Source organism: Microcaecilia unicolor, chromosome 3, assembly GCF_901765095.1.
Source record: "Microcaecilia unicolor chromosome 3, aMicUni1.1, whole genome shotgun sequence".
In the NCBI taxonomy this organism is placed as follows: Eukaryota; Metazoa; Chordata; class Amphibia; order Gymnophiona; family Siphonopidae; genus Microcaecilia; species Microcaecilia unicolor.
In genome coordinates, this window is record NC_044033.1 from 502,992,684 (window position 1) to 503,020,551 (window position 27,868).

A 27,868-nucleotide genomic window follows, 5' to 3' on the forward strand; every position below is an offset into this window, starting at 1 on the left:
TTTTTCTTAACCTCAGCAGATGTGCAGGTTGGACTGGTCTGTAGACTTCTGTGTTCTTGTTTTTGGTAGAAAAGGGTGGAAGTGACCACAAGAAAAGTGTTTCAGGAAAACAAGCAAAATGTTTATTCAGAAAGAAATAGGCCATGCGAGGGTCCGACAGAAATGCAGTTAAAACAGAAGCGCAAAGGCGCAGTCACAGCATATGCTATACAGTTGGACCCTACACGGGTTGTGTTTCGGTGAACGAACCTTCCTCAGGAGTCCTTTCTATCTATAGCATAAATTACAGTTGAAATGGTTATTATCACATTGAAATGAATTACAGCAGAGTGTAAATCACTTTATTTATATGGGCTGCAGAAAAAGTGACGTACTCACAAGTTCCATGACATTGTCTGTTTCTCAAGTGTTGGTTTTCCTTTATTTATTTTGGTAGGCCATCCTGACTGAGGCTGCCTGGTGGAGTCCCTTGGCTGTTCCTTTGCCCAAGGGCAGGCTACGGTCCACACCAAGATGCCTTGGTGCACTTTGCACCTTCTTTTTCAGAGAGGTCCTGAAGTTTAGGCCCCTGGGGTGTCTCATACATGCAGTGATTAACTATAACAAAGTGATTATGGAATTTCATTTTCCAAACTGTCTCCCTTCTCATTTCCTCTTCCAATTAGATATACAAAGCCAACATAGTTTCATATGAAACATATGTATACGTGCACATGTGTGCACACAGAAATCACAGGCAAAACATACAGATTTGTGAGTGCACATGCAGAGGAGTTGGAAAGAATGCATGAATCATCTCTCTTTCTTGCTTTCCCCGTTTGTGTCTTCATAGTGTAGTTGCTCAAGCATTTCAGCTCATTCTTATGTTTTTCTGATTTTTCATTTTAGTCATGTTGACTGCTCTGCTTTGGCAGTAAGCCTTCTGCTTATTTAGATTGCATTGAACAGCATTTATTTTACCACCTTTTTTGAAGTAATCTTTGAGGGATAGTACTTTAAGTATGTTAGTTCTGTCAGAAGGTATCCATGAAGAAGACCATTGGCTTCAAGAGATGTTTCTAAGTTTTTGAATTGATAACTTCCACAGATACCATCAGGTTACTGAAAAGGTTTGCATCATCTCATTGCTCTCTGGATGCGTGCCCTTCTTATCTCATGAAATCGCCTAGTTCTAGTTTTATATGTTTTCTTGCTAGTGGGCTAACTATGCAGTTTCAGTCAGGTAATTTTCCTTCTATATGAGACGGTATTATAAATAAATTGTGTCTTTGTGATGCTTGTTTAGAACACTTATGAGGAAGCTTTTATTAATTTGTCTTAATTGTTGTAGGAATCAATCTTCTATCAGACTCTGATAGAAGATGATTAATTCTCCTTTGTACCTGTGTCCAAACCTGCAAGTGAAAATTGGGGAGACTTTATTATGGGGTACAGAAGCTTTCTCAAGGGAAATGATCCCTGAAGTGTGATGGCGATATTTAATAAGATGGTTGAGTGGCCTAGTGGTTAGTGTGGTGGACTTTGGTCCTGGGGAACTGGGTTCGATTCCCACTTCAGGCACAGGCAGCTCCTTATGACTCTGGGCAAGTCACTTTTAACCCTCCATTGCCCCAGGTACAAATAAGTACCTGTGTATAATATGTAAGCTGCATTGAACCTGCTATGAGTGGGAAAGCGCGGGGTACAAATGTAACAAAATAAAATAAATATGACCATGCATGATTCTTTGCTAATAGCTGAGTAGAGTTCTCTTTCTCTTCCAAGGTATTCTTATTGATGCAATGAGAAAGGGCTATTGGGTAATCTTGGATGAACTGAATTTGGCTCCCACCGATGTGCTGGAAGCATTGAATAGACTGTTGGATGACAACCGAGAGCTGTTCATAACAGAAACTCAGGAAGTAGTGAAAGCGCACCCTCACTTCATGCTCTTCGCCACTCAGAATCCGCCAGGAATGTACGGTGGTAGAAAGGTTTGAGGATTTCTCTTCCTTTTTTTGTTTATACCAAGTGGGAGTGTTGTTACATGTTAAGTTTAGTTAGTTAATAAAACATGGAAAGATATCATCTTGTTAATTAGAGGACCAGAGGTTTAATTATTTTGGAAAACATTGTTCTACAGTACAGTCTTGATTATCCGATGTAAATGGGACTGACTCATCAGATAAATGAAAAGTTGAAAAATATGGAAAATGCTGCATAAATCCCTGAAACAGTTCAAAAACAAAGGCATAATGTGGTGAAACGGGATTTTCCTGTTTGTATTATTATTTTTTATGACATGTATTTCCCTAATTTGGCTAACAGGTGGAGGCTGGTTTAAAAGCTGTTGCAGAGATACATAAATACATAAGTATTGCCATACTGGGACAGACCGAAGGTCCATCAGTCTCGGCATCCTGTTTACAACAGTGGCCAATCCAGGTCACAAGAACCTGGCAAGATCCCCCAAAAAGTACATTTGATGCTGCTTATTCTAGAAATAAGCAGTGGATTTTCCAACCATGTCCATTTTAATAACTGTCTATGGACTTTTCCTTTAGGAAGCCATCCATACCTTTTTTAAACCCTCTAAGCTAACTGCTTTTACTGCATTCTCTGGCAACTAATTCCAGAGTTTAATTACACATTGAGTGAAGAAATATTTTCTCTGATTAGCTTTCAATTTACTAATTTGTAGCTTCATTGCATTCCCCCCAGTCCTAGTATTTTTGGAAAGCTTAAACAAACGATTCATGCCTACCCATTCCACTCCACTTATTATTTTATAGACCTCTATCATATCTCACCTCAGCCGTCTTTTCTCCAAGCTGAAGAGCCCTAGTTGCTTCAGCCTTTCCTTATAGGGAAGTTGTCCCATCCCCTTTATCATTTTTGTCATCCTTATCTGTACCGTTTCTAATTCCACTATATCTTTGTTGAGATGCGGTGACCAGAATTGAACACAATAGTCGAGGTGCGGTTGCACGATGGAGCAATACAAAGGCATTATAATGTCCTCATTTTTGTTTTCCATTCCTTTCCTAATAATTCATAACATTGTATTTGCTTTCTTAACTGCTGCCGCACACTGAGCAGAGTTTCAACATATCAACAACGACAATGCCTAGATCCCTTTCCTGGTTGGTGATTCCTAAGGTGGAACTTTACATTACGTAGCTATAATTCGGGTTCCTCTTTCCCACATGCATCACTTTGCACTTGCTCACATTAAACATCATCTGCCATTTAGATTCCCAGTCTCCCAGTCTTGTAAGGTCCTCTTGTAATTTTTCATAATCCTCTTGCGATATAACATCTTTGAATAACTTTGTGTCATCACATTTAATTACCTCATTAGTTACTCCCATTTCTAGATCATTTATAAATATGTTAAAAAGCAGCGGTCCCAACACAGACCCCTGGGGAACCCCACTAACTATCCTTCTCAGTTAAGAATACTGACCTTTTAACCCTACTCTCTCTTTTCTATCTTTTAACCAATTTTTAATCCACAATAGGACACTATCTCCTATCCCATGGCTCTCCGACTTCCTCAGGAGTGTTTCATGAGGTACTTCGTCGAACATCTTTTGATAATCTAGATACACAATATCGACCGGCTCACCTTTAGCCACATGTTTGTTCATCCCTTCAAAGAAATGTAATAGATTGGTGAGGCAAGATTTCCCTTTACTAAATCCATGTTGACTTTGTCTCATTAATCCATGCTTTTGAATATGCTCTGTAATTTTGTTCTTAATATTCTCTACTATTTTGCCCGGCACCGACGTAGGGCTCATCGGTCTATAATTTCCCGGATCTCCTCTGGAACCTTTTTTAAAAAGTTGGTGTTACATTGGCCACCCTCCAATTTCCGGTACCATGCTTGATTTTAAAGATAAACTACATATTACTAACAATAGTTCCTCAAGTTCATTTTTCAATTCTATCATACCATGCGGTCCTGGAGATTTGCTACTCATCAAATTGTCAAATTGCGCCATTACATTCTCCAGGTTTATAGAGATTTCATTTAGTTTCTCTGACTCCGTCAGCTTTGAATACCATTTCTAGCATCAGTATCTCTCCCAAATCTTTCTTGGTGAAGGCCGAAGCAAAGAATTCATTGAATCTCTCCGCTATGGCTTTGTCTTCCCTGATTGCCCATTTTAGACCTCAGTCATCTATCGGTCCAACTGATTCTTTTGCTGGCTTCTTGCTTTTAATATACCTAAAAAAATGTTTTACTATGTGTGTTTGCCTCCAGCGCAATGTTTTTTTAAAGTCCCTCTTTGTGTTCCTTATCAGCGCTTTGCATTTGACTTACATAATTATTGCCATACTGGGAAAGACCAAAGGTCCATCAAGCCCAGCATACTGTTTCTAACAGTGGCCAATCTAGGTCACAAATACCTGGCAAGATCCCACGAAAGTACAAACTATTCTATACTTTTTAACCCATAAATAGTGGATTTTCCCCAAGTCCATTTAATAATTGTCTATGGACTTTTCCTTTAGGAAGCCGTCCAAACCTTTTTTAAACTCCGCTAAGCTAACAGCCTTTACCACATTCTCTGGCAACGAATTCCAGAGTTTAATTACATGTGGAGTGAAGAATAATTTTCTCCAATTTTTAAATTTACTACATTGTAGCTTCATCGCATGCCCCCTAGTTCTAGTATTTTTGGAAAGCGTAAACAGACGCTTCACATCTACCCGTTCAACTCCACTCATTATTTTATAGACCTCTATCATATCTCCTCTCAGCTGCCTTTTCTCCAAGCTGAAGAGCCCTAGCCGCTTTAGCCTTTCCTCATAGAGAAGTTGTCCCATCCCTTTTATCATTTTCGTCGCCCTTCTCTGTACCTTTTCTTATTCCACTATATCTTTTTTGAGATGCCATTCCTTATGCTGTTTCTTATTATTTTTAGTCGGTTCCTTCTTCCATTTTCTGAAGGATTCTCTTTTAGCTCTAATAGCTTCCTTCACCTCACTTTTTAAGCATGCCCACTGTCGTTTGGTCTTCCTTCCTCCTTTTTTAATACATGGAATATATTTGGTCTGGACTTCCAGGATGATATTTTTGAACAGCATAATCGCTTAATCCTTGAGGGAAAGTAGCCTGTAGTGTTATTGGCCAGAAACCCCTCAGTGTTAATGCTGTAGGCGCTGATTGGCCCTGAAGTTCAAAATCCAGCCAGAATATGCTGGAAATATTTAGTCTTAGCAAATAGTGTGGAGGGTAAACATCTCTGCACTGAGATCCTGTTCAAAACCTTCGAGCAGTTAATTTTCCTGAACTCCCCAGGTGCTTCTGGTAATAATAAAGTGTCTAGTTAGTTTTACTGTTGATACCAGTTACTTTACATGTCACTTGCTAATTTCATCTTTTTTTCACCGTTCACTGTTCCACTTTTCGGATAATAAATCTATTAGTTTATTAGCTCTGTTGTCCTGGAGTGACTAAGAATCCTGGTGATTTGTGTGTTTGGTCTGTGGGTGTTTTGTGGAAACTGGGACCCCTGGAATTTTGGCACCAGTGTCCTTGATTTAACTTGCGGGTGGGAGATTGGGAGGCAGGGGGAAGAGGGGTTGGTGGTTGAGAGGCTAGGATGGGGGAGGGCAGACTTTTTATACGGGGTCTGTGCCGGAGCCGGTGATGGGAGGAGGGACTGGTGGTTGGGAGATGGGAAATACTGCTGCACAGATTTATACGGCTGTGCCCTGGAAAAGACAGGTACAAATCAGGGTAAGGTATACACATATGAGTTTATCGTGGGCAGACTAGATGGACCGTGCAGGTCTTTTTCTGCCGTCATCTACTATGTTACTATGTTACTATGATTCGGCCAGAGGCAAGAGAAATCCAGTGGGGTGGAGGGTATGCCAGTGTAGAGCATGTGCATAGGTGCAGGCGGGCCTGAGCACTGCGGGGACAGACCCTTTAGGTGGCTGCAGGGTTAACCCCAGGTGGGTGTTAGGTGTCTTGTGACACGGAGAGCTCCCGATTTTCAAAAATTGTTCTAAAACAAACATTTGTAATAGAAATAAATGCAATAACATCGCCAGGGGGTCTGTCTGATATGCCAAATGTTCACATTACCGAAGGTCGGATAATTGAGACTGTACTGTACTTTGGCTTTATGGCAAACACAGGCTATTGACAATTATGTTCTGGTATGAGAGGGTAGGAGCACTGAGCTAGTTGGAAGCTTTGTGTGTTCATCTTAGTATCATGCTGAAAACCTTGTTCTTCATCTCTCCAGACCATTCCTGATGAGTGAGTATATGACCGCTTACCATCTGCTGCCTCATTGGCTCCAAGAAAAAAAAAAAAAAACTCCTGAGAACAGAATGCACGTTGGATAGGCTAGTATTGGTCTCTCTTTCCCCCCAGACCTCCATCTGGAGTTGTGCTTGTGCCTTGGTCCCTCCTCTCCTTTCTGTCCTTTTAGGGCTTCCTTGAGTGCTTCCCCAGGAGAAGAACACAAAAGGAAGTTAAAAAAAAATAATGCTTATCTCTAAATTTTGTGGGCTCGGCTCTGGACCTTTCAGAAGGATTGTAGGGAGGGCTTACTGAGCAGTGGGAAGCACATGTGCTCTGCACTGCTGTGAACCACCTATCAGAGACCTTGCTAAAAAGGAGCCCTGCAGTACTGCTTGTGGCGCATGTCACCTTGTGTTCCATACTTAGAGGCTTTTGTCGCGTCTGTGCATAGTTGAACCTTAACATAAGAAGAACCTTGCTGGGTCAGACCAGTGGTCCATCTAGCCCAGTATCCTATTTCCAACCGTGGCCAAGCCAGGTCACAAGTACCTGGCAGAAAACCAAATGGTGTCAACATTCCATGCTAACAATCCCAGGGCAAGCAGCAGCTTTCCCATGTCTGTCTCAAAAGCAGACTATGAACTTTTCCTCCAGGGACTTGTCCGTGACACTTTCTTGTACTAATGCAAAGGTAGGGTAGGTGGCTCCTAATGCACAGCAGGCCTTCAGCTGATGTTCCTTCGAGGAGCTTTTGGGGGGGGCACTTTGGTGGGAAATTTAGCTATTTTGGGCACTCTTTCCTCTGCATACAGTAAGCTAAATATGCCTCTTGTATTACCTTTACAGGATGTGGGTGCAGACAAGTCTTTCTTTATAGTGGAGTTTGTTTTGCTGCCCATCAAGCCTTTGCCTCGCATTTCTAGCTGAAGCTTCTTGTCTTTCAGAGGCTCTGCATAATCTGGTGCTCATGCTCGCTTCTTGATTAAGAACCTTTTCTGTTCTCTGGAGTGCTATCAGAGTAAATTTATTTAGCTGCCTCGGTTTGTTGCATGGATTGCTGTTATCTTTTATGGGCTCTTTTTACAGGAGTTGAGGAGCAGCCTAATGTTTGGATCTGGGGGATCCTGGTTAACTCGAACTTCAGATTAGCAGTGGAGGAGTAGTCTACTCTGGGGAAATGGGTTCAATTCGCATTTTGGGCAAGTTACTTAACCCTCCATTTCCCTGGGTACAAAACTTAGATTATGACCCACTAGGGATAGAGAAAGTGCTTGCATATATGCCTTGGTAGTAGTGCAGAAAGGTGGTATGTCAAATCCGTGACCCTTAAAAGAAGGAAAAACAATGGTTTTACAGTCTCTCATTACCCTCACTTTAATGGGTTTGTAGAGTGCCTGCTCTTGCTTTTGGCCTATGCTGGCCCTTCAAGTTCCACTGATCACAGAATTCACTGGATTGCTGCTTGCAACATCAGAGGGACTGTTGCACTTGTACTCAGAGGGTTGGTCACGCTGTGTCTAGGGGAGTCGGTGCACAAATTTTGCTGGTCAGTATCGTGAGTATTCAGGTGCTCTCTGGCACCTATTTTGCTATTGGTCTGTTTTTCATATCAGCTTGTCTACTTTTCAAGGTTTTGGCTCCCTGGTCCTCGATGTAACAGCTGATCTGCAGTCCCACAGTGCACCTGGGCTGTTATACGCTCATTCTGTCAACCTTCTGTACTTGCAGATAATGGAGTCACTATCCTTATTTCTTCTGGTTTGGCTATCCTAAACTTACTAGAGCTCAGCTTCTAGAATTGACCAAGCTTTAACTATCGCTCAGGTTTAGTGGTCCCAAACCTCTGCTGTTGACCTGAGCTGCTTTCCACAGGTTAAACAGAGGTTCATGTTATGTATTCAGCCCAGCCTCAGATCATGGCTTTAGTCTGGATTTTGCTTTATGGATTCCATTTGGTTAAACTTTACAGGCTCGTGCAAGATTTTTGCCCAGGCTTGGCCTAGATGAGTTTTGCATACTCAACTGGGCTTCTCTTTGCAGACTGCTTACTTTCACGGATTTGATTGAGCCTAGCTGCCTTGTTTTTTTCTTGGGGACTATTCTCTCGGATTCTTTACAGCCTGACCTGTTGGTTTGAGGGGAGCTTACCCTTCCTGGTTCAGGGTAGCTTTGCCTCATACATTCAGTGGAGTCTAAGCCATCAGTTATGGTTGAACCTGACTTTGCAGTTTGTCTAGCCTCACTTCATAGATGCCATCCAATCTATCATGGATTTTTCGGTGCCTATCCTCACGATTCTGTGGCATTTAGCTTGTCCCTTTTCTGCTGGGACTTAGCTTCTCAGTCTCTGCTGAGACTCTGCTCTCGGTCCTAGCTGAGTGTTCTTCAGAATTACATTAATTTCTCTTCAGACTTAGAGCAGATCTTGGCCTTTCCGATGCGCCCAAGCTTGCTTTCTCAGTGGAAATGATCCTCTCAGTATTGTGTTGGGTTTTCTGCTTCCAGGGCAGCTAGAGGGTATCTTTTTGGGGGCTGTTATTAGGTGGTTATGTTAATCTCTATCAGTCCTTTTATGCCTTCGAGGCGTGCTCTGTGCTATTTTTGAGTCTGCATTTCAGTATTGGTTGCCTTTTTTACTTTACTCTCTTCCTGGATTGTGTGGTGCAATGTCCTGCTGATAGGTATGCTTACATTTCCCTTTTCTGCTATGTGTTGCCCTTGGACTCTTGGTTGGCACACAGCTGGCATCTGTGGGATGGACTTTCTCTTGGGTACTCTTCCAAGATTCTGCCTTCTAGTAGTGCAAGTATTTATGCCTCATGGTAGATTTTCAGTGAGTTTCTTCATGAGTATAATTGACTTCAATCTAATTCCTTCTCTGCATTGAGATTCCCTATGCCTAGGGTCAAGCCTGTTCGGCTATGCCCCTGTATTTTTGTTTTGTTGGTGGGTACATTAGGTTGTGGTGGCTTCAAAATCTCTGGAGGCCAGGTAGTTGAAGGCACTGTTGCTTTGGTGTGTTTATGGAATGGTAACCATTGCATAAGGAGTTGAAAGCGCTTTCTCCCTGAACTCAGACTTCATCTTGGGCAAGATCTTGCCAGATTTCTGCTTGGGCTATTTGAAGGATGGCAACTTAGTCAACCCTCCATTTCTTTATGAAGTTTTTCTGGCTAGCTGTTCAGTTGAGGTAGGAGTCAGCCCTGGTGCCGGGGAATTGGCAGCATCCCACCTTCGATGAGTACTGCTTTTGTACCTCCTACTCATCAGGAATGGTCTGGAGAGATGAGGAGAAATTAGATCTTACCTGCTAATTTTCTTTCCCTGAGCCTCTCCAGACTATTCCCGAACCTGCCCAGATGTTATCTGTGGGATTCTATGGATATTTGATTCCAAAAGTCTGGATTTGACTGTGGTACCTGATTTTATTTTCTGGACTGCTGAAAGCTTTTGGGTTGGGGGGGGGGAGCAGAAAGAAGAGTTCTGGTTGTTTCCTCCTTCCCATTCTTTTCATTATACCATCTTGTTTGGTTAGTAGAAATACTGGCTGGGTCAGGGTTGCACAGGACCTTATAGAATAGTTTCTCCACCTGCTGGGAAGAGGTCATATACCCACTCGTCGGGAATGGTCTGGAGAGACTCGAGGAAAGAAAATTAGTAGTTAAGATCCCAATTTCTACTTTGTTGAGTCATGTGGATACTAGGGGCTGAGTGCTGCTGTATAGACAGATAGTCCTGTTCAAGGCTTTCTGAGGTGAAACTACTTGAGTTTACTGGCCTATAGCATTAATTTTAACCCACTCTCTCCCAGCATGCAGCTGTAAAGATGGTGTAATGGTTTTAGCACCCATATGTTGGGAAGATAAAATTACAACTCAGTATGAAAGGTAAATATACTGCTGCCGCCGACAACAACAACAAAAAAACATTAGCGACATTTAAGAAACAAAATATTTTATCCCTTATCCACCTCCTCCTACCCATTTTATGTTCTTTACAAAAGATTCTAAGCCCTGTTTTCCACTTTCCAGGTGCTGTCTCGAGCATTTAGGAACCGATTTGTTGAATTGCACTACGATGAGCTACCAAGTGCTGAATTGGAAATCATCCTGCACAAGCGATGCAGTCTGCCGCCATCATACTGTAATAAGCTGGTCAAGGTCATGCTAGATCTGCAGGTATGTAGCAATTCTCACATGAAACTAGGTAAACCTTTCATTCCTTCTTTCAGGGGTGATGATACCTGTGCAGTAACACTCTGATTTTATAACTAGGCGCCCACATTTACGTGCTCTTCCTGCATGTAAATTTACAGAATACTGGCACTTAGTGGGGAAATGCTTATTTTTACATCCAAATTCTAGCAGGTGTTGTGAATTGAGGGGTCCCGAGCCCCCCAAGAAGGCTGGAGTGACCTTAAATCTGACTTCATCTCTAAATAGCACTAGTACTGGGGTAATCAAGGAGTTGTGAAGTTCTAAAAGGAATTGCCACTAAGGGAGATGTTAGGTCTAAGGAAAAGGTACCAGCCTTATGACAAACTGGATTTAGATTACAAGTTATACAATGCAGTGAAAGATAGCCTGATACGGCAAAAGCATTTATACTTACAGCCTTTCATCATTAAGTGAAGCCCACCTAAGCGCTATTCTTTAAGTTGCGCACGCAAATGGCGTAGTGCATAAATGCAAGGAGGCATACATGTGGGTGGAGCATGGGCGGGGTGCTGAATTATATATTTTTTAAGTAATGCGTATCATTGCCACTTTTATGCAACAGTTATGTCGGGTCTATAGTGCAACTGCAGACACATAAATGTTAGGCACACCGATGCTGGGTTACCCTAGTGTTTTATAATGGAATCTTAGTGCCCAGATGCTGTTGTAGAATAGGCTCTCACTGTGTGGTATAGAGGTGCCTAAAAGTGGGTGCCCAGTTATAGAATTGCCTCTAAGGGCTACCTGAAATATATATATATGTGTGTGTGTATCTATCTATCTCTATTTATCCATCTATCTATATATATACACACATAGATCTATCTATCTATATATATATATATACACACATACACACATAGATCTATCTATCTATCTACCTATCTATCTATATGTGTATGTCTGTATGTATATATATGTAGTTAGTATATTATAAATTGTGCTAATCCAAAGCTAGCATCCCAGCTTCTAGTCAATACTGATGGATCCATAGATTTAAATGAACTATATGGATAAAAAATTAGGAATGGCACCGCCGGTGAACTGATTGTCATAAAGATAGTCTTGTTTAGAAATGAGCTTTTAAGAACAGATGTTTAGCTAACCTTGTGCTTTGGTTTGATCTGTTCAAGAGTGGAGAGTTCACCGGCTTAACTCTAGTTAGTCAATTATTTACTGCTTACATTGCCAACCCAAGAAATGACTATATGAGACACAAACAACAAAACCTCAACCCCTGTAAAATGTGCGAGTCTGAGATTACCAGACAATAAAGGTAAATTCCATAGCATTTCACAGATCAATCCAGATACCAAGTGAGTTATGTTTCCCTACCAGCAGGTGAAGATAGAATGCTAGAGCTCTGTCATAAAGGATACTGTGCAGCAGCACTCACTTTCAGTATTCTTTCTATCTCAGCAGGTGGGATGGACATATGCTGTGTAGCTGTCTGGATTGGAATTTCCTCCTAGCCTATTCCCTCAGGTTTAGTTGAGCGTGGCTGTGATTGCCCAGTGCGGGGTACACCTGGTGATGCCAGGTCCCTACCCTACTCCTTCCCTGCCTTCAGGCCCTTGTGGCATTCCATCGCTTTAATCTTCTGTTTCCTGACACTTCTGCCTCTTCAAAAAAAAAAAACAAGCAGAGAGAAGTAGCAGACCTTTCTCAGAGCAGGGCAGTACAGATGGTATTTACTAGAATCAGGCTTTCTGCTGTTGGCCCCATGTTTCTGGAAGAAATGTTACGTTTGGAGTTAATTGATGAAGGTAGGGCTCTCCCTACAGAGTTTTTCTTGGGTGCTGTGGTAATCCGGCACCTTAGGGGCTGACAGGGTGGCATTTTCTTCCTCCATGTGCGGTGTTTGCTCTAAGTAGTGTTGAGGTGGCTAGCTTTCCACCCAAGGGTCTCTGGTGCCAGGCTGGTTTATTCAGATCTTTAGAAGCTGTGGGCTCAGCTCTGTTTCCAATGGGGCATATTAGGAGCATATGACTATAAGCACTTAAGTATTGCCATACTGGGACGGATCGAAGGTCCATCAAGCCCAACATCCTGTTTCCGAAAGTAGCCAATCCAGGTTACAAGTATCTAGTGAGATCCTGAAACAGTACAATGCATTTTACTACTACTACTTATCATTTCTAAAGCGCTGCTAGACATTCGCAGCGCTGTACACTTGAACATGAAGAGACAGTCCCTGCTCAACAGAGCTTACAATCTAATTAGGACAGACAAACAGGATAAACGAGAGATAAGGGAATATTAAAGTGAGGATGATAAAGTAAAGGTTTTGAACAAGTGAATAAGGGTTAGAAGTTAAAAGCTGCATCAAAAAGGAGGGCTTTTAGCTTAGATTTGAAGACAGCCAGAGATGGAGCTTGATGTACCGGCTGAGGAAGTCTGTTCCAGGCATATGGTGCAGCAAGATAAAAGGAACGGAGTCTGGAGTTAGCAGTGGAGGAGAAGGGTGCAGATAAGAGAGATTTACCCAGTGAACGGAGTTCCCGGGGAGGAATGTAGGGAGAGATGAGAGTGGAGAGGTACTGAGGAGCTGCAGAGTGAATGCACTTATAGGTCAATAAGAGGAGTTTGAACTGTATGCGGAAACGGATAGGAAGCCAGTGAAGTGACTTGAGGAGAGGGCTAATATGAGCATAACGACCCTGGCGGAATATTAGTCGTGCAGCAGAATTTTGAACAGATTGAAGAGGAGAGAGATGGTTAAGTGGGAGACCTGTGAGAAGCAAGTTGCAATAGTCTAAGCGAGAGGTGATAAGAGTGTGGATGAGGGTTCTGGTAGTGTGCTCAGAAAGGAAAGGGCGAATTTTGGTGATACTATAGAGAAAGAAACGGCAGGTTTTAGCAGTCTGCTGAATATGTGCAGAGAAGGAGAAGGAGGAGTCGAAGATGACCCCAAGGTTACGAGCTGATGAGACAGGAAGGATGAAAGTGTTACCCACAGAAATAAAGAATGGGGGAGGAGGAGAGGTTGGTTTAGGGGGAAAGATGAGAAGCTCAGTCTTGGTCATGTTTAGTTTCAGATGGCGCTGAGACATCCAGGCAGCAATGTCAGGCAGGCTGATACTTTGGCCTGGATTTCGGCTGAGAGTTCTGGTATGGAGCGGTAGATCTGGGAGTCATCAGCGTAAAGATGATACTGAAAACCATGGGATGAGATCAGAGTACCAAGGGAAGAAGTATAGATGGAGAAAAGAAGAGGTCCCAGGACGGATCTCTGAGGTACACCAACTGACAGTGGGATAGAAGTAGAAGAGGATCCACTAGAGTATACACTAAGGGTATGCTGGGAGAGATGATAAGAAAACCAGGAAAGAACAGAGAATCATAGTGAGGATAGCATATGAAGGAGTAGGCTGTGATCAACAGTGTCAAATAGTGGATTTTCCCCAAATCCAATTTCATAATGACTAATAGCCTTATCATTTAGTAAGTTATCCAGACGGTTAAAAAAAAAAAAAGAACCCCGCTAGCAGACTGCTGTTCTACTTTCTATGCCCCAGCAGGATGAGGTCAATTGTCCCATTTCCGGTGTTGCATTCGCCACCTTGCTCTTTCTCTTGAGGTCCCTTGCTATGTCTATGAGCGTCGGGCTTTGCTCAGTCTTCAAACGTTGAGCCTTGCTCCATGTACAGACGTCGGACTATTTCTCTGTCCCTGAACGTCGAGCCGTTGCTCCGTCTCCCTGGATGTTGGGCTGTTGCTCCGTCTCCACGGACGTCGGGCTGTTGCTCCGTCTTGGGGGTTTGGACTGGTTCTGCCGCTGGAGGTTGACTTCATCTATGGATGTTGAGCATTCCTTTGTCCGATCATGTACCTATTTCCACTGCGGGAGCCCGTGTCCCCGTGTTTGGGTTTTGTGCATTTCTCCGATTGCGGAGGTGGCGCCTGGCCCCCTCAGACCCACTGTTCCTTTTTTTTATACATTGGGCCTTGCGCAATATCTGACTGCGGAGCCTTCATTCATCTTCCAGTCAAAACTCTGGCTCTCTGGATGATGTGTGACCCCTAGAGTGCAGGATTCCTCCTCCAGTTAGGACTATGGGCCCTGTCTATGGCAGTCTGGTTTATGCCCCTCTCCTGGATGGGCCGGTTTTCCTGTCTGTGGTTTTCAGGACTTATTCTGGCTCCAGTTGGAGGCTTTTCTCCATTGCTGGGTTTTCTTCTGGTTTTGGCTGCAGATTTGTACGCCGTCTTGGGATGCCGAGACTTGCTGCTGCATCTTACGTCGAGTCTTGCTCCGTCCCAAGGGCAGGACTAGTTCCATTGGCTTGATTCAGGCCATGCTCTATCTCTGGGTGTCGTTCAGAGGCCAGCCTCTGATAAAGGCATGGAAACCAGTTTTTAGAGCCCGGTCTTCCACTGTAGCTCCTTTTTGAGTGGGCTACCATTTGGCAGCTGGCACTTTGCTCCGTTTCCGGAGGTCAAGTCTGGCCACACCTCAGGTCGTGGGGTTTTACCGTGTACACATTGGGCAGTCTAGTCAGCATCTGCCTGCTGATCTGTTTTTTTTTGGCTCTCCTGGTCAGGTTTGGCCTTGGACAGTCAAGACTGGTACTGTCTCTGACTTTAATGTCTAGTTTCTCATCTGGCTTGAGGGTTTGCCTCCGGCTCTTGCTCTGGAGTCTTACTCCTTTTCTGGCAGCCAAGCCCGGCTTCCATGCTGGTAGCCGAGCTAGTAGAGACCCTCACTGCTTGTCACCCTTGTTTTTTCTCTCTCTCCCTCTTGCTCGGATTATTGGGCCTTGGTCTTCTCCATGGAGGTCGTACTGTGGACCAGCTCTGCTGGCAACCCCTGTTCTTCTCACTGGCATTGAGTGTTGCCTGATAAGCGATGGGTACGGCGTGGGCCAACCAGGTCGTTTGGAGTTTTGCTGCATTGCTGGCTCTCAGGTCTTGGTGAGCTTTGTTCAGTTTCTCGCTGTCAAAGTGGGATCTTTGATGGCTGGCATGGCTGTTCCGACATTAGGTGCCGGACTACTCCCATTGTCGGAGCTCTCAACTTGTTCTGGAGGTCGAGCCTTGCGCCCTCTGTGAGTGTCGAATGCCCTCATCCTTGGGCCGGGGTGGTTCAGGCTATCTCCTTGCCTGATTTTCAGGTTTTGCTTTTTAGGACTCTGTACTGCCACTTCCCGTAGTTCTGTAGACTTTTCTTGGGTAGTCTTGAGAGGCCCGGTTGTGCGAGATTTTTACCCCTCGTTCTTCTTCTGCTTCTGGGGTTTGGTGCCGGCTATGTCTCTTGAGGCTAGGTCTGGCTTGGCGATCCCACACCACTTGGGGACTGCTTTGGTACATCTCCCTCGTCTCTGGATTGATCTGTGGGACGCTAGGGAAGGTAAAATTAGTCCTTACCTGATCATTTTCTTTCCATTAGTCCCAACAGATCAATCCAGAGTCCTGCCCTTTCTTGTGCTTGTCTAAACCATGCTGTCTGGGTTTATCTCTTTATTCCAGATCTATCTTGAGAATTTACTGCATGGATTGCTTTGATTATCTCGAGGACGCTGTCCTGTAGAAGCCTGGTACAGGAAGAAGGTCGCGGTCACTGCAGACAGGTCCACTGGCTCTTTCCCTGGTTGTAACAGAGGCAGGAGTGTACTTCATGAAACTATGGTCTCCTCACTGCTTTGGTATCAAACATACTGAAAGTGAGACTGCTGCACAGTATCCTTTATGGCAGAGCTCTGGCGTTCTCTCTATCTCCACCTGCTGGTAGGGGGACATAACCCACTTGTCTCTAGATTGATCTGTTGGGACTAATGGAAAGAAAATTATCAGGTAAGGACTAATTTTACCTTTTTTTTTTTTTTTTTAAAGCTCTGCTTCAGTTATTTGAATATGCCAGCTTTGAAAATTTGAATGTACAGCATCTCTGATCTCTTTGCGTTTAGGAGTATAAGAGGAAATGCATTTTTATTTGTTTTTCTCTGGTGGTGTACTGCAGGCAGTCCAGTTTGGTTTCCAGTTCAGTTTTTGTGTCCACATTTCTATTTCTAATATTTGGTCATATATTCTATATTTATTAGCATCCATTCCATATTTTGCATAGGTCAACAAGGTGAGGTATTTTTTGAGAGCGTAGTTTCTACATAGGAATTTGTAGCAGTCTGGCTTGTTTTGTATTTTTGTTCGACAGAGCGCGTGCTGTAAGGACTGGTGTAATATTTGCAGTGCTACGTTTTCATAGACTCTGTGGTTAGTTACATTGGGTGTGACAAATACGCCATAACTTGGTAACCCATTTCACCAGGGAAGGTACTGTTCGCAATTTCCAGTGCTGCACCAAATTAAGCCTTGCCACGTTGAAGGCATTACGAGCCAACCAAGATTGCTGACAGGAAAGGCCCACAGGCTTTTTACCAAACAGAAACCCCACTGGGTATCATTGAACAGGACAGCCAATCCCAATGCTGCAGTCTGACTTGTATCACCCTCCAGTAGGCCTGGGCCTTTGGGCAAGACCACCAGGAATGCCTCATGGTGTCCAACACAGCACACCCTCTCCAGCAATGGAGGAGCTTCCCAGAAACATATGTTGTAGTCTAGCAGGGGGTGACATACCTGCGATGAAAAACTTTGACAGTATTCTCTTTAATTGAAACAGCTGTTGATGTCAAAGCTTTTCCCATGGCAGTCCAGTCATCTTGCTGAATAGTAACACCTAATTCCCTTTCCCAGGTGACTCTGTGAAGGGTGTAAGGCTTAGCATGCTTACACAAAAAAATTATGAAGACATTTAATAAACCCCTTAGTGCCCTTGGAATTCTCACACAAATCTAAGAAAGAATTCTCTTGCAAGATATGCTGCTTAATATGAGGAGTAGTTAAAAAGTGTTTCAACTGTGTGTGTGCCTAAACATCCAAAGGAGAGAGCTGATAGACATCAGAGAGGGGTGAAAAGGTGACAAATTCGTCTTCGTCAAAAATTTGCACCCATGTTGCCAGTCCCAAGGAAGCCCAAAGGAGGAAAATAATTGCCCCCTCATCCTTTGGAGGAAACAATGGATTGTGCATAATTGGCGTGCAACGTGACAAATGAGACTCGTGTTTAGCAAAGAAAGAATCCCAATAATGAAAGGTGCCAGAAATAGAAGGGCACAAATCTGCCAATTGCCAAACTTTGAGGGAGCCAAATAAGGTGTTTCAGCAATTGGGGCCCAACTGTAATCTGCTCTAAATGAAGCCACTGTTTAGCAGGACAATCCTGAAACCACTCAAGTGCAACACGCACCTGAACTGCATGATAATACCAAAACAGGTTTGGGGCACTTAGATCCCCTCTCCTTTTGCCATTATATATATATATATATATATATATATATATATATATATATATATATATATATATATATATATATAAAGGTCTAAGGAGCCTTGGGCACTTATTGTGCCAAATAAAATGAATAAGGCGATCTTGCAGCCCAGAAATAAATGATCCGGGAAGTTGTAGCGGTAGCACCTGAAACACATACATCAAGTGAGGAACAATATTCATTTTTAGAATGATAATTCTACCAAATCAAGAAATTTCCATAGCTTCCCAACACTTCCCTGACCAACTCCCTAAGTATAACTGGGTAATTGACCAGAAATAAGTCTTTAATATTCCTAGGTAACTAAATACCTAAATATTATATCCCATTATATCCCATTGGGAGCCCATTTGAAGGAAAAGGAATCCTGCAGATTATCTAATGTGCTGAGCAAGACCAAATCAAAAGCAACACAAAAGCAATGAAACCAAGTGTGATCTGTCCACAGGTTTAAAAAAAAAACACTGAGCACAAATCCCGCCCCCCTTCCCCTCCCTCCTCCAGTCTGAGAACGTCCACCACCCAGAATCTCTCCAACTAAACAGCAAGTGCATTCAGCTGCAAAATACTATAACAGTAAACGCAATTCAATAAACTGAGCCAAAGAACAAATATAGAAAGTTCAGGAAAAAGCTACAGATGGACTGTAGCATGGTGATTTCCTTTGCCCTCCAGGGACTTGCTGCCAGTGTTGCAGTTTCTCCCTGGTTCCATGTGTCACAGTGCTCGGTGGAAGAAATGTAGGGGTCAAACCAGCCTCATTCAAAATTTTCCAGGTGTTGCCCAACTTCCAGAAACAGCAAAATATAGAGAAAATGGAAAAGTCCAATGATACCTACCATGAGCTTTGAGCGAAAGATGCAATGCGGACTTCATGGCACACCTCTGCTGCAGTGTATAGACGATATATCCTGATAAACAGTAATGTTAGTCTCGTTATAAAAAAGTTGTGAAGCCTGATGCACCTTAGCCAAAACCTGCTCCATGTCAGTGTAATGAACAAAACGAGTGATGATATCATGAGGTGTTACCCCGGGGCTTTCCCAGTGCTCAATGTGCCCTCTCTATAGGTACTGGTGATGTGTCAACTTCAACAGCAAGAAGCAGGCTACAAAACGTATGAACTATAACAATGTCCTCTGTGTCTCCTCCCTCAGGAACATCTCTGAATTGCAAATTCTTTCTTCCCCGATTCTCAAGGTCATCCATCTTATAAATAAGTTCCTTATGGATATCATAAAACTGGTTAACCATAGTCTACATGGTGGAAATGATGTCTGCATGCTCCTCTATTTCAGATTCTAGCTCTGCCATGCGGCCTTCCAACTCTCATAAGTCCGAGCTAAGATTATCAATGCAGTCTAATATCTCATTTTGAAATGCCTTGATGTCATCCTGTATTTCAGCAAGATATTGTTTTAGTGCCTGAGGACAGCTTTTACCTCTGCCAGCTCCAAGGAGAGAATCTGCCACTGAAAGCGCCGGGTCCGACTTCTTCGCCAGGGCTGAGGACGCATGGCGGGCTGCATGTCGTCTAGTCACGTTTTCAGCTTCCTTACATGCGGAGTTCAGCACTTTGCTAATAGTTCAGAGTACGCCAAGTGAAAAACCACCATGCAGAACCAAGCAACTCTGCCGATGGTGTAAATTTGTTAGGGATGCATATGGGATCAGAAGGGAGCGAAGGATCTAAGCCTCCGTTCATCCCGGTGATGTTGCCTCCAGGAGGATAATTTTGAAAGCCATTTTTGCCCAGGTAAATAGATGGGCTGAAGGCTGTTGCCCTCTGCTCTTGGTCTTTCAAAGTAGATGTGCTTGTGTTTCTACAGGTGTTTGGGTCAGAGTATGGAAATGGCACACAAGTGTGCACCTTCAAGATATGTAGTGATGATGGTGTTTAGTTAGAAACATTCATAGTTATACGGGCGTTTGAAGAAACTAACTGACTTTTTGTATAGATTTGGTGAGGAGTTGTTTTGGCTAGTGATGTGTTCTTTGTAAGGCTGGCTGGTAAAAGCCGCTGAAGTCTTTTCCTCATTCATAATTTGGTTATTGATGGATGGATTTTTCTGTTTAACTCGCATATAATACTTTACCTGGTATGCTTTCAAGTGCCCATCCTGCAGATTTGCTTCTACATTTCACCTCAGTCTTCTAGTGCTAATTGACATTTTTTCAATAGTCCTCTGGTCTGCCTCTACTCTGTATATTCTTTTGGGGTTGCAGTGCTTTTTTTTATTGATTAGTGCATAGGAAGAGGGAAAGAGAAGAGTCTCCATAATAACCATCTATTTAATAACAGTTATTGAACCGTGTTCTTTCCTTTCATAAGAAATGTACCCCATGCTATTTAAAACTATTTAACCAGCCAGGAACAGCTTCTGACTGTTTAAATAGCCGTAAGCTGGCTAAGCGCTAATATTCAGCGCAAGATAGCCGGCTATCTTGGCTGAATATTACTGCTTAGTGACTGGCCCAGTCACCGATTATGTTGCATGACATAGTGGGTTTAGCGCATGTTTATTGGCTGACCGGCTAAGTTTAGCAGCCAGGTAGATCTGCATAAATAAGTCTCTTTGTATGCGATAATTTAGCAAGACAGCCAATGAATATCGTCTTAGACGGCTATGTGTTTAGTGGCCAGAAACCCCCAGAAATTGAATGCCGGCTTCTGGCTGTGGTCCTGACATTGAGTTTCTGGGTTCACTGTCGACTGTGGAAGTTAGCCGGGCTCCCTCCCGCGGTCTGAGTATTGGCCCCATAGAATATGATGGCAGATGAGAACTGTAAGCTCATCTAGTCTGCCCAGTGCCAGTTGATTTTCAGTTATGTTGCCATAGACTAGTATTCCTCAAGTCAGCTTTGGAGCACACTGTAGCAGCTATGGTTTTCAGAATATGCACAATGAATATGCATATGAAAGATCTGCTTGCATTGTTCCATTGCATGCAGGTCTACCTTGTGCATATTTGTGGCTTCAGTACCTCATGATGTCTGCTTTTAGACAGAAATATTAAACTTTTTCATCTGCTCTTTTTCTTCCTTCTCTTCCCTCCCCCACCCCCCCCCCCCCCAAAAAAAAAAAAAAAGAAAGAAAAATGAAGAATCAGTCATTTCTAAGGAGGACTGAGTTCTCCTGCTGATAAGTTAAATCATTTCCTGTCTGCTTTTGTGCACACTTTGTTTAGTTCTGCAAAGTAAATATGGTGTGTAAATCTAACTGAGCTCTGCTGTGTATGTATATGAAAATCCTGTTAATGTGTGTTATGACAGTCCTGTCGCAGAGGATCCACAGTGTTTGCAGGGAAACACGGCTTCATCACCCTTCGTGATCTCTTCCGATGGGCCGAGCGGTACAGGCTAACAGAGCAAACCGAGAAGGATTATGATTGGCTTCAGCACTTGGTGAATGATGGTAGGTTTTTATGACATAGATTAAATTTATGGTTTGATTTCCACTTGTATTTAAGTGTGAAAACTTAAGGGTCAACAAAACATAAAACCTTGTGGCTTAATGTTTCTTTACTGGCTTTTGGGAGGTATGTTCTTTCCCCAAGGCTAAACAGAATGAGCAAAATATATTGTGATATACAAGTGAATCCCAGTTCACATTGTAAATGGTTTGTGTAGAGGGCTGGTGTGTTAGAATGAAAAGGGTGAGGTAGACTATCCATGGGTATGTTAAGTCCTTCATGTTTTGAAATGACGTAAGTAGATAAGTATTGTCATACTGAGACAGACCTAAGATCCATCAAGCCCAGCATCCTGTTTCCAACAGTGGCCAATCCAGGTCACAAGTACCTGGCAAGATCCCCAAAAAGTACAATACCTTTTTATGCTGCTTATCCTAGAAATAAGCAGTAGATTTTCTCTGTCATTTTAATAATGGCTTATGGACTTTTCTTTTAGGAAGGTATGCAAACCTTTCTTAATCCCTGCTAAGCTAACTGATTTTACCACATTCTTTGGCAACAAATTCCAGAGTTTAATTACACGTTGATTGAATAAATATTTTCTTCAATTTCATTTTAAATTTACTACTTTGTAACTTCATTGTGCGCCCCCCACTAGTCTTAGTATTTTTGGAAAGAGTAAACCATCGATTCACGTCTACCCGTTCCATTCCACTCATTATTTTATAGACCTCTATCGTATCTCCCCTCAGCTGTCTCTTCTCCAAGCTGAAGAGCCCTAGCCACTTTAGCTCTTCCTCATAGGGAATTCGTCCCATCTCCTTTATCATTTTTGTCGCCCTTCTCTGTACCTTTTCTAATTCCACTATATCTTTTTTGAGATTCAGTGACCAGAATGCACACAATATTTGAGGTGTGGTTGCACCATGAAGTGATACAAAGGCATTATAATGTCCTCATTTTTGTTTTCCATTCCTCTCCTAGTAATACCCAACATTCTATTTGCTTTCTAGCCGCTGCCACTGCACACTGAGCAGAGAGGTTCAATGTATCAGCAACGATGACACCTAGATCTCGTTCCTGGTCGGTGACTCGTAATGTTACGTAGCTATTTGGTTTCCTGTTTCCCACATGCATCACTTTGCACTTGCTCACATTAAACATTTGCCATTTGAATGACCAGTCTCCCAGTTTTGTAAGGTCCTCTTGCAATTTTTCACAATCCTTTTGCTTTTTAACATCTTTGAATAACTTTGTGTCATCAGCAAATTTAATTACCTCACTAGTTACTCCCATCTCTAGATCATTTATAAATATGTTAAAAAGCAGCGGTCCCAGTACAGACTCCTGTGGAACTTCACTGTCTACCCTTCTCCACTGAGAATACTGACCATTTAACTCTACTCTTTGTTTTCTGTCTTTTAACCAGTTTTTAATCCACAATAGGACACTACCTCCTATCCAATGACTCTCCAATTTCCTCTGGAGTCTTTCATGAGGTACTTTGTCAAATACCTTTTGGAAATCCAGATACACAATGTTGACTGGCTCGTCTTTATCCACATTTGTTCACCCCCTTCAAAGAAATGTAATAGATTGGTGAGGCAAGATTTCCTTTCACTAAATCCATATTGACTTTGTCTCATTAATCCATGCTTTTGAATATGCTCTGTAATTTTGTTCTTTTTAATAGTCTCTACCATTTTGCCCGGCACAGACAGTCAGGCTCACCAGTCTATAATTTCCTGGATCACCTCTGGAACCTTTTTAAAAAATTGGTGTTACATTCACCACCCTCCAATCTTCTGGTACCATGCTTGATTTTAAAGATAAATTACATATTACTAACAATAGTTCCGCAAGTTCATTTTTCAATTCTGTCAGTACTCTGGGATGAATATCATCTGGTCTGGGCGATTTGCTGCTCTTCAATTTGTCAAATTGCCCTATTTACATCTTCCAGGTTTATAGAGATTTCATTCAGTTTCTCTGACTTGTCAGCTTTGAATATCTTTTCTGGCACCGGTATCCAAGTACTTGTGGCCTGGATTGGCCATTGTTGGAAACAGGATGCTGGGCTTGATGGACCTTCGGTCTGTCCCAGTATGGCAATACTTATGTACTTATCTCTGCCAAACCTTCCTCGGTGAAGATAGAAGCAAAGAATTCATTTAATCTGTCTGCTAGGGCTTTGTCTTCCCTGATTATCCCTCGGTCATCTAGCGGTCCAACTGTTTCTTTTGCCAGCTTCTTGCTTTTAATATACCTAAAAAATGTTTTTAGTATGTGTTTTTGCCTCCAGTGCAATCAGATTGTAATTTCAAATGTTTCATGTTCTTGGATAGTTCTGAAGTACCCTTTTAGTATCATGATATGTTTTATGATGTAATGTTTGTACTGTGTTATTTTGTTAGGCATGCAAATTTGTTCTCCGCTTAGGATGCTGTGATTATGCATGCTACAAATAAATTATATTATCATATGAAAATTGTTCTAAAAATCTTACATGGAGCTGCCATGGTTGTTTGTGGTGTTTCTGGTAGTTTGAGATTAGTGTTTTTATATCTTCTTTGTGTTTCAGTTTGTGTAAGTACCACAGGGACTCCTTTGTCTACTGGCTAAAAATTCTCCAAAATCTGTAGTAACCACAGGGATGTTTGAAAGATGGATTTTGAAATGCATTTTCAGTCTGTTTCCAAAGAAAGAGTGGCTTTGAGATCAGTGTCTGAGTTCATGATTGCCCCCTACCACCAAATAATCGTAGCTATATGAAATTAATATGTCGGGGTGCTCAAAGGGGTCCTGATTGGACACATTTTCATTTTAGTTCCCTATATAGATGCCAAAATGCATGCATCTTAAAAGTATGCTCCATAAGTTGTGTTTGGAACTTCTTGTTAAGCTTGGAAAATGTATGCAGGAGATGTTTTGTCTCCCATATATAGATATAGATAGATATACACACACACACAGCATAATAGTACCAGAATACAGCTAAATGTGCGGTTTCAAACCAAGATCTGTCATGCAAAGTCGTCTTGTGTTTTCCAATGCCAACATACTATCAGCGTGTTTGTGGGTAAACTGTTCTTGGCTTGTCTTCTCAGGTTTCATACTTCTGGCTGGCAGAGTCAGAAAGCAGGAAGAGGTCTTGATCATCCAGGGAGTCCTGGAGAAACACTTTAAGAGGAAGCTGAATCCAGAATCTCTCTTTTCTGAGGACAGCATGAGAAAGCAATTAAGTAAGTTTGACAGAAAATGGAAGGATCTGAGAGGAGAAATGAGTGTGCCTTGTTCAGAAATAACACATTTATTGTTTGTTCCCCTTGCGGACAGGTATGTTCCCTACTCAGTCTGCAGTGCAGGACTGTGAGTTCAGCCATGTCGTGTGGACACGAGGCATGAGAAGGTTGGCTGTGCTGGTTGGTCGGGCCCTGGAGTTTGGTGAACCTGTACTCCTAGTGGGAGACACTGGGTAAGGAGAATCGATGCACAGTATCCATTATGTAGGAATTCTTCCCCTCTTTGTTCTTTCTCTATTTCAAAGGTGATCATATTCTTCCTTTGCTTCTTTAACCTTTTTCAAGTTTTGCTTTCTGACAATGACGTGTATTTGTTATGCTTAGTCATTGTTGAAAACAGGCACAAAAGCATGTGGAACTATAAGGAATGGGCTGGATTAGGCAGCAAGATAGGTAGGTGGTGGCAGTGGTTCAAGTCTGAGCACAACAGATTGAATCTGTGATGTTGCTGCTCCATGTGCTGTTCTCTAAGGAAAAGGAGCATGTGCTCAGCTAAAGAGTCCTTTACAGGGGTGGTGTGTTTAGGACATTTTCAACTAAACCTTGAATACTGAGAGTAACATGTTTGCATTGAAAAATGTAAAGTGAATTGGGATGTAAGAGCTACTTTGAGAAGCATTCCAGCCCTTACGGTAGATGAGAGGCTGAGAGAATGCGGATACCGAGGAGTTATGAGAGCTTACTTCTGCAGACAACAACTCGCACATATAAACCCCAGAAATAATGATAGATGTGCTAAATGTAACACTACAGTACATACATTGTATCATGCCTTTTGGGGCTGTGTAAAGATTAGAGCCTTCTGGAGCCGAATCCAGACATATATGTCCACAATAGCGAGAGGAGTAATAAGGGGATCCTGGGACCACTATATTCTAGATACACATTCAGCGTTTCGGATGAAGGATACGGGGATAAGGACTTGGTGTCGAAAAGTATGTTTAGTGGCCAAGGAAACTATACTACAACACTGGGTCTCCCCGGATCCCCCGGCCTACTGGCAATGGAGGAATCAAATTCATTTGCTAGCCACATGGGAGGCCAGAGAGGCGCGGGGATCCCCTAAGAAGAAAAAGGCCTTTATGCAAACTTGGAATGGGTACATAGATACGTTGAGCCCGCGAGGCCGCAGTCTGCTCTTGAATTTGACATGTTAGACACAAGGTTATATATTTGTACTTACAGTTCTTCTTTGATGTAGAGTGGTGATCAAGCTTCCTTGTCTTGCCCTTTTTTTTTGGGGGGGGGGGGGAAGGGGGAGGGAAGGGGAGAGACACCAACCGAACCTATAAGAACACAGGGCTCGATTGGGAGATACATGGGGGGGGGGGGGTTGGGAGGGAGGTGGGGAGAAAATGTTTAAAAGTTTGATGATGGATGTTATCACTGTTTTGTAAGATTGGAAGTATTTGAGGCGACATGTTGTGGACCCCTGATTATGGTTGTGATATCAATAAAAAATGTTGAAACATAAAAAATGTAAAGTGGGGTTTGTTTCTGAGAGCTGTATGGACTTTATGTGCAAGGATCCCAGTGTTGCTGTATCTGGCTTGGTAAAATCGGAATTTGAAAGTTGGTAGCACCTTTTACAATTATGGCTCTGTTAGTAAGGAGAGAGAGAGTAAAAGTAATTGGATTTCCTGGCCTTGATAGCCATTTCCTGGCAAGCAGTCACAGTGGTGGTTTTGCCCTGCAGATTCAGAAGATTGTCTGTAGATTTATAGGGTCAATCCCAGTGGGTGTTAGAACAGCCCGCAGACACCTAAATTAGGAGCCAAAGAATGAAAGCGGCTGTTCTTCGATGTTTATAAATAAATGTAGCTGTTTAATTGGGATTTTTTTACCACCTTTATGAAGAGATTCACCCAAGGAGGTGTACAGCAGGTACAGTTTTTAATGTAAAACTTAAAATTTTGTTAACAGCATAACAATAGTAAATGACCAAGTAGAAACATAAATACAATAAATGAGGTAAATTTGAGAACAGCAAATTAAAATCTAATAATAGGACTACCATGAAACATATCAAATATATACACATTTAACAGCATTGAAATTCAAATAGCAGAGGTATAATGCAATGTTAGCATAATGCTGATGATACACATAAGCATGCATTAGAAGATTCAACTAACATAGATATGCTAATGCTTTCTATAATACAGCTTACCATATAGCTGAGGTACCAAGTGCAGATATATAGGTGAGGACAAGATGAGCGGTACAGAGTCAGTTGGGATAGATGTATATATTTTCCAGCTAATTAAGGGTTCTGTGAGGGTTAAAAAAAAAATTGGTGTGTGTTTGATGTTCTCACACAACAGTTTCTATTGCGGGCAACTTACTATGGAATCACATACATAAATTTGTCATTTAAGAGGTGTCAGCACAGAGAAGGCGTAAAACCTGAGAATCAACGACAAATCAGGGAAGGGGTGAGAACATACTAGGGGAACTAGTGTTTTTCTGATGTTTATCAAATAAATATGTGCTTACATCTTTTTGCCTCAGGGGTGGTTTTACTGGTGTTTATTGGCTGAAATCTAAAATCAGAAGCCCTACCTTTAATCATGCACTATCATCCATTAGTGTTTTCAGTGTTCTGTGGACACTTTCACGGCTTAGGTCCGCTGGGCCCCTGAGCAGACAGGGTTTGGAATGCTGCAGATACAGAATAGGAGGGGAGGAGGCAAGAGTTACTCTCAATTGAATGGTGATGCTTATTAGCTAGATATAGGGCACATGATTGTAGGATTTGAATTGCCCGACTGAATGATCTCTGGCTGTGGTCTGTTAGCTACAATGATAGGACTACCTTAGATGAATTTGCCGTCTACAGACCAAATTTGTTACCACTGGCTCTGCCTGGATCCCTGCCGTTTACACTTGCCCACCACTAAGCATGCTTGGTGCCAATGCTGTGTTTTCTGGAATTCAATATAGTTTTTGCCCATTATGACTTTTTTCTGCTCTAGGAAACCCTAGTGATAGAAGGTTTTGAGAAAAATTTCTGCCCCCATTTTGATGGTGGTAAGTGCTCCATAGATTTATCTGTTTTCTTCTTGTTGCAGGTGTGGTAAAACTACAATCTGCCAGGTATTCGCTGCTCTGGCAAACCAGGATTTGTATTCTGTGAATTGTCACCTGCACATGGAGACATCAGATTTTTTGGGAGGATTGCGACCCATCAGACAACGGTCCAGTGATGAGGTAGAACTTGGCTCGGTGCAGTTTTCTAAAACAAGTTGTCTGTTATCTTGTGGTTGAAATTGTAGGCTGGATGTTTTGGAAGATGGTTGTGAATTAAAACACGTGTTTCTTCTCTTAACACTTGGTGATCATTAGTAGAACCTTACAA

General features: G+C 42.4%; 1 protein-coding gene across 1 annotated transcript in view; it reads left to right on the forward strand.

The window, feature by feature from the left end:
- The window catches only part of MDN1 (midasin AAA ATPase 1), a 548,987-nt gene that overhangs the window by 168,628 nt on the left and 352,491 nt on the right, over positions 1–27,868 (forward strand). Inside the window, exons 25-30 of the mRNA XM_030199093.1 lie at positions 1,765–1,973; positions 10,282–10,428; positions 21,069–21,210; positions 24,316–24,450; positions 24,545–24,683; positions 27,582–27,720. Of these exons, the coding sequence (XP_030054953.1) occupies positions 1,765–1,973; positions 10,282–10,428; positions 21,069–21,210; positions 24,316–24,450; positions 24,545–24,683; positions 27,582–27,720 (911 nt within the window). The remainder of the gene's footprint in view (positions 1–1,764; positions 1,974–10,281; positions 10,429–21,068; positions 21,211–24,315; positions 24,451–24,544; positions 24,684–27,581; positions 27,721–27,868) is intronic.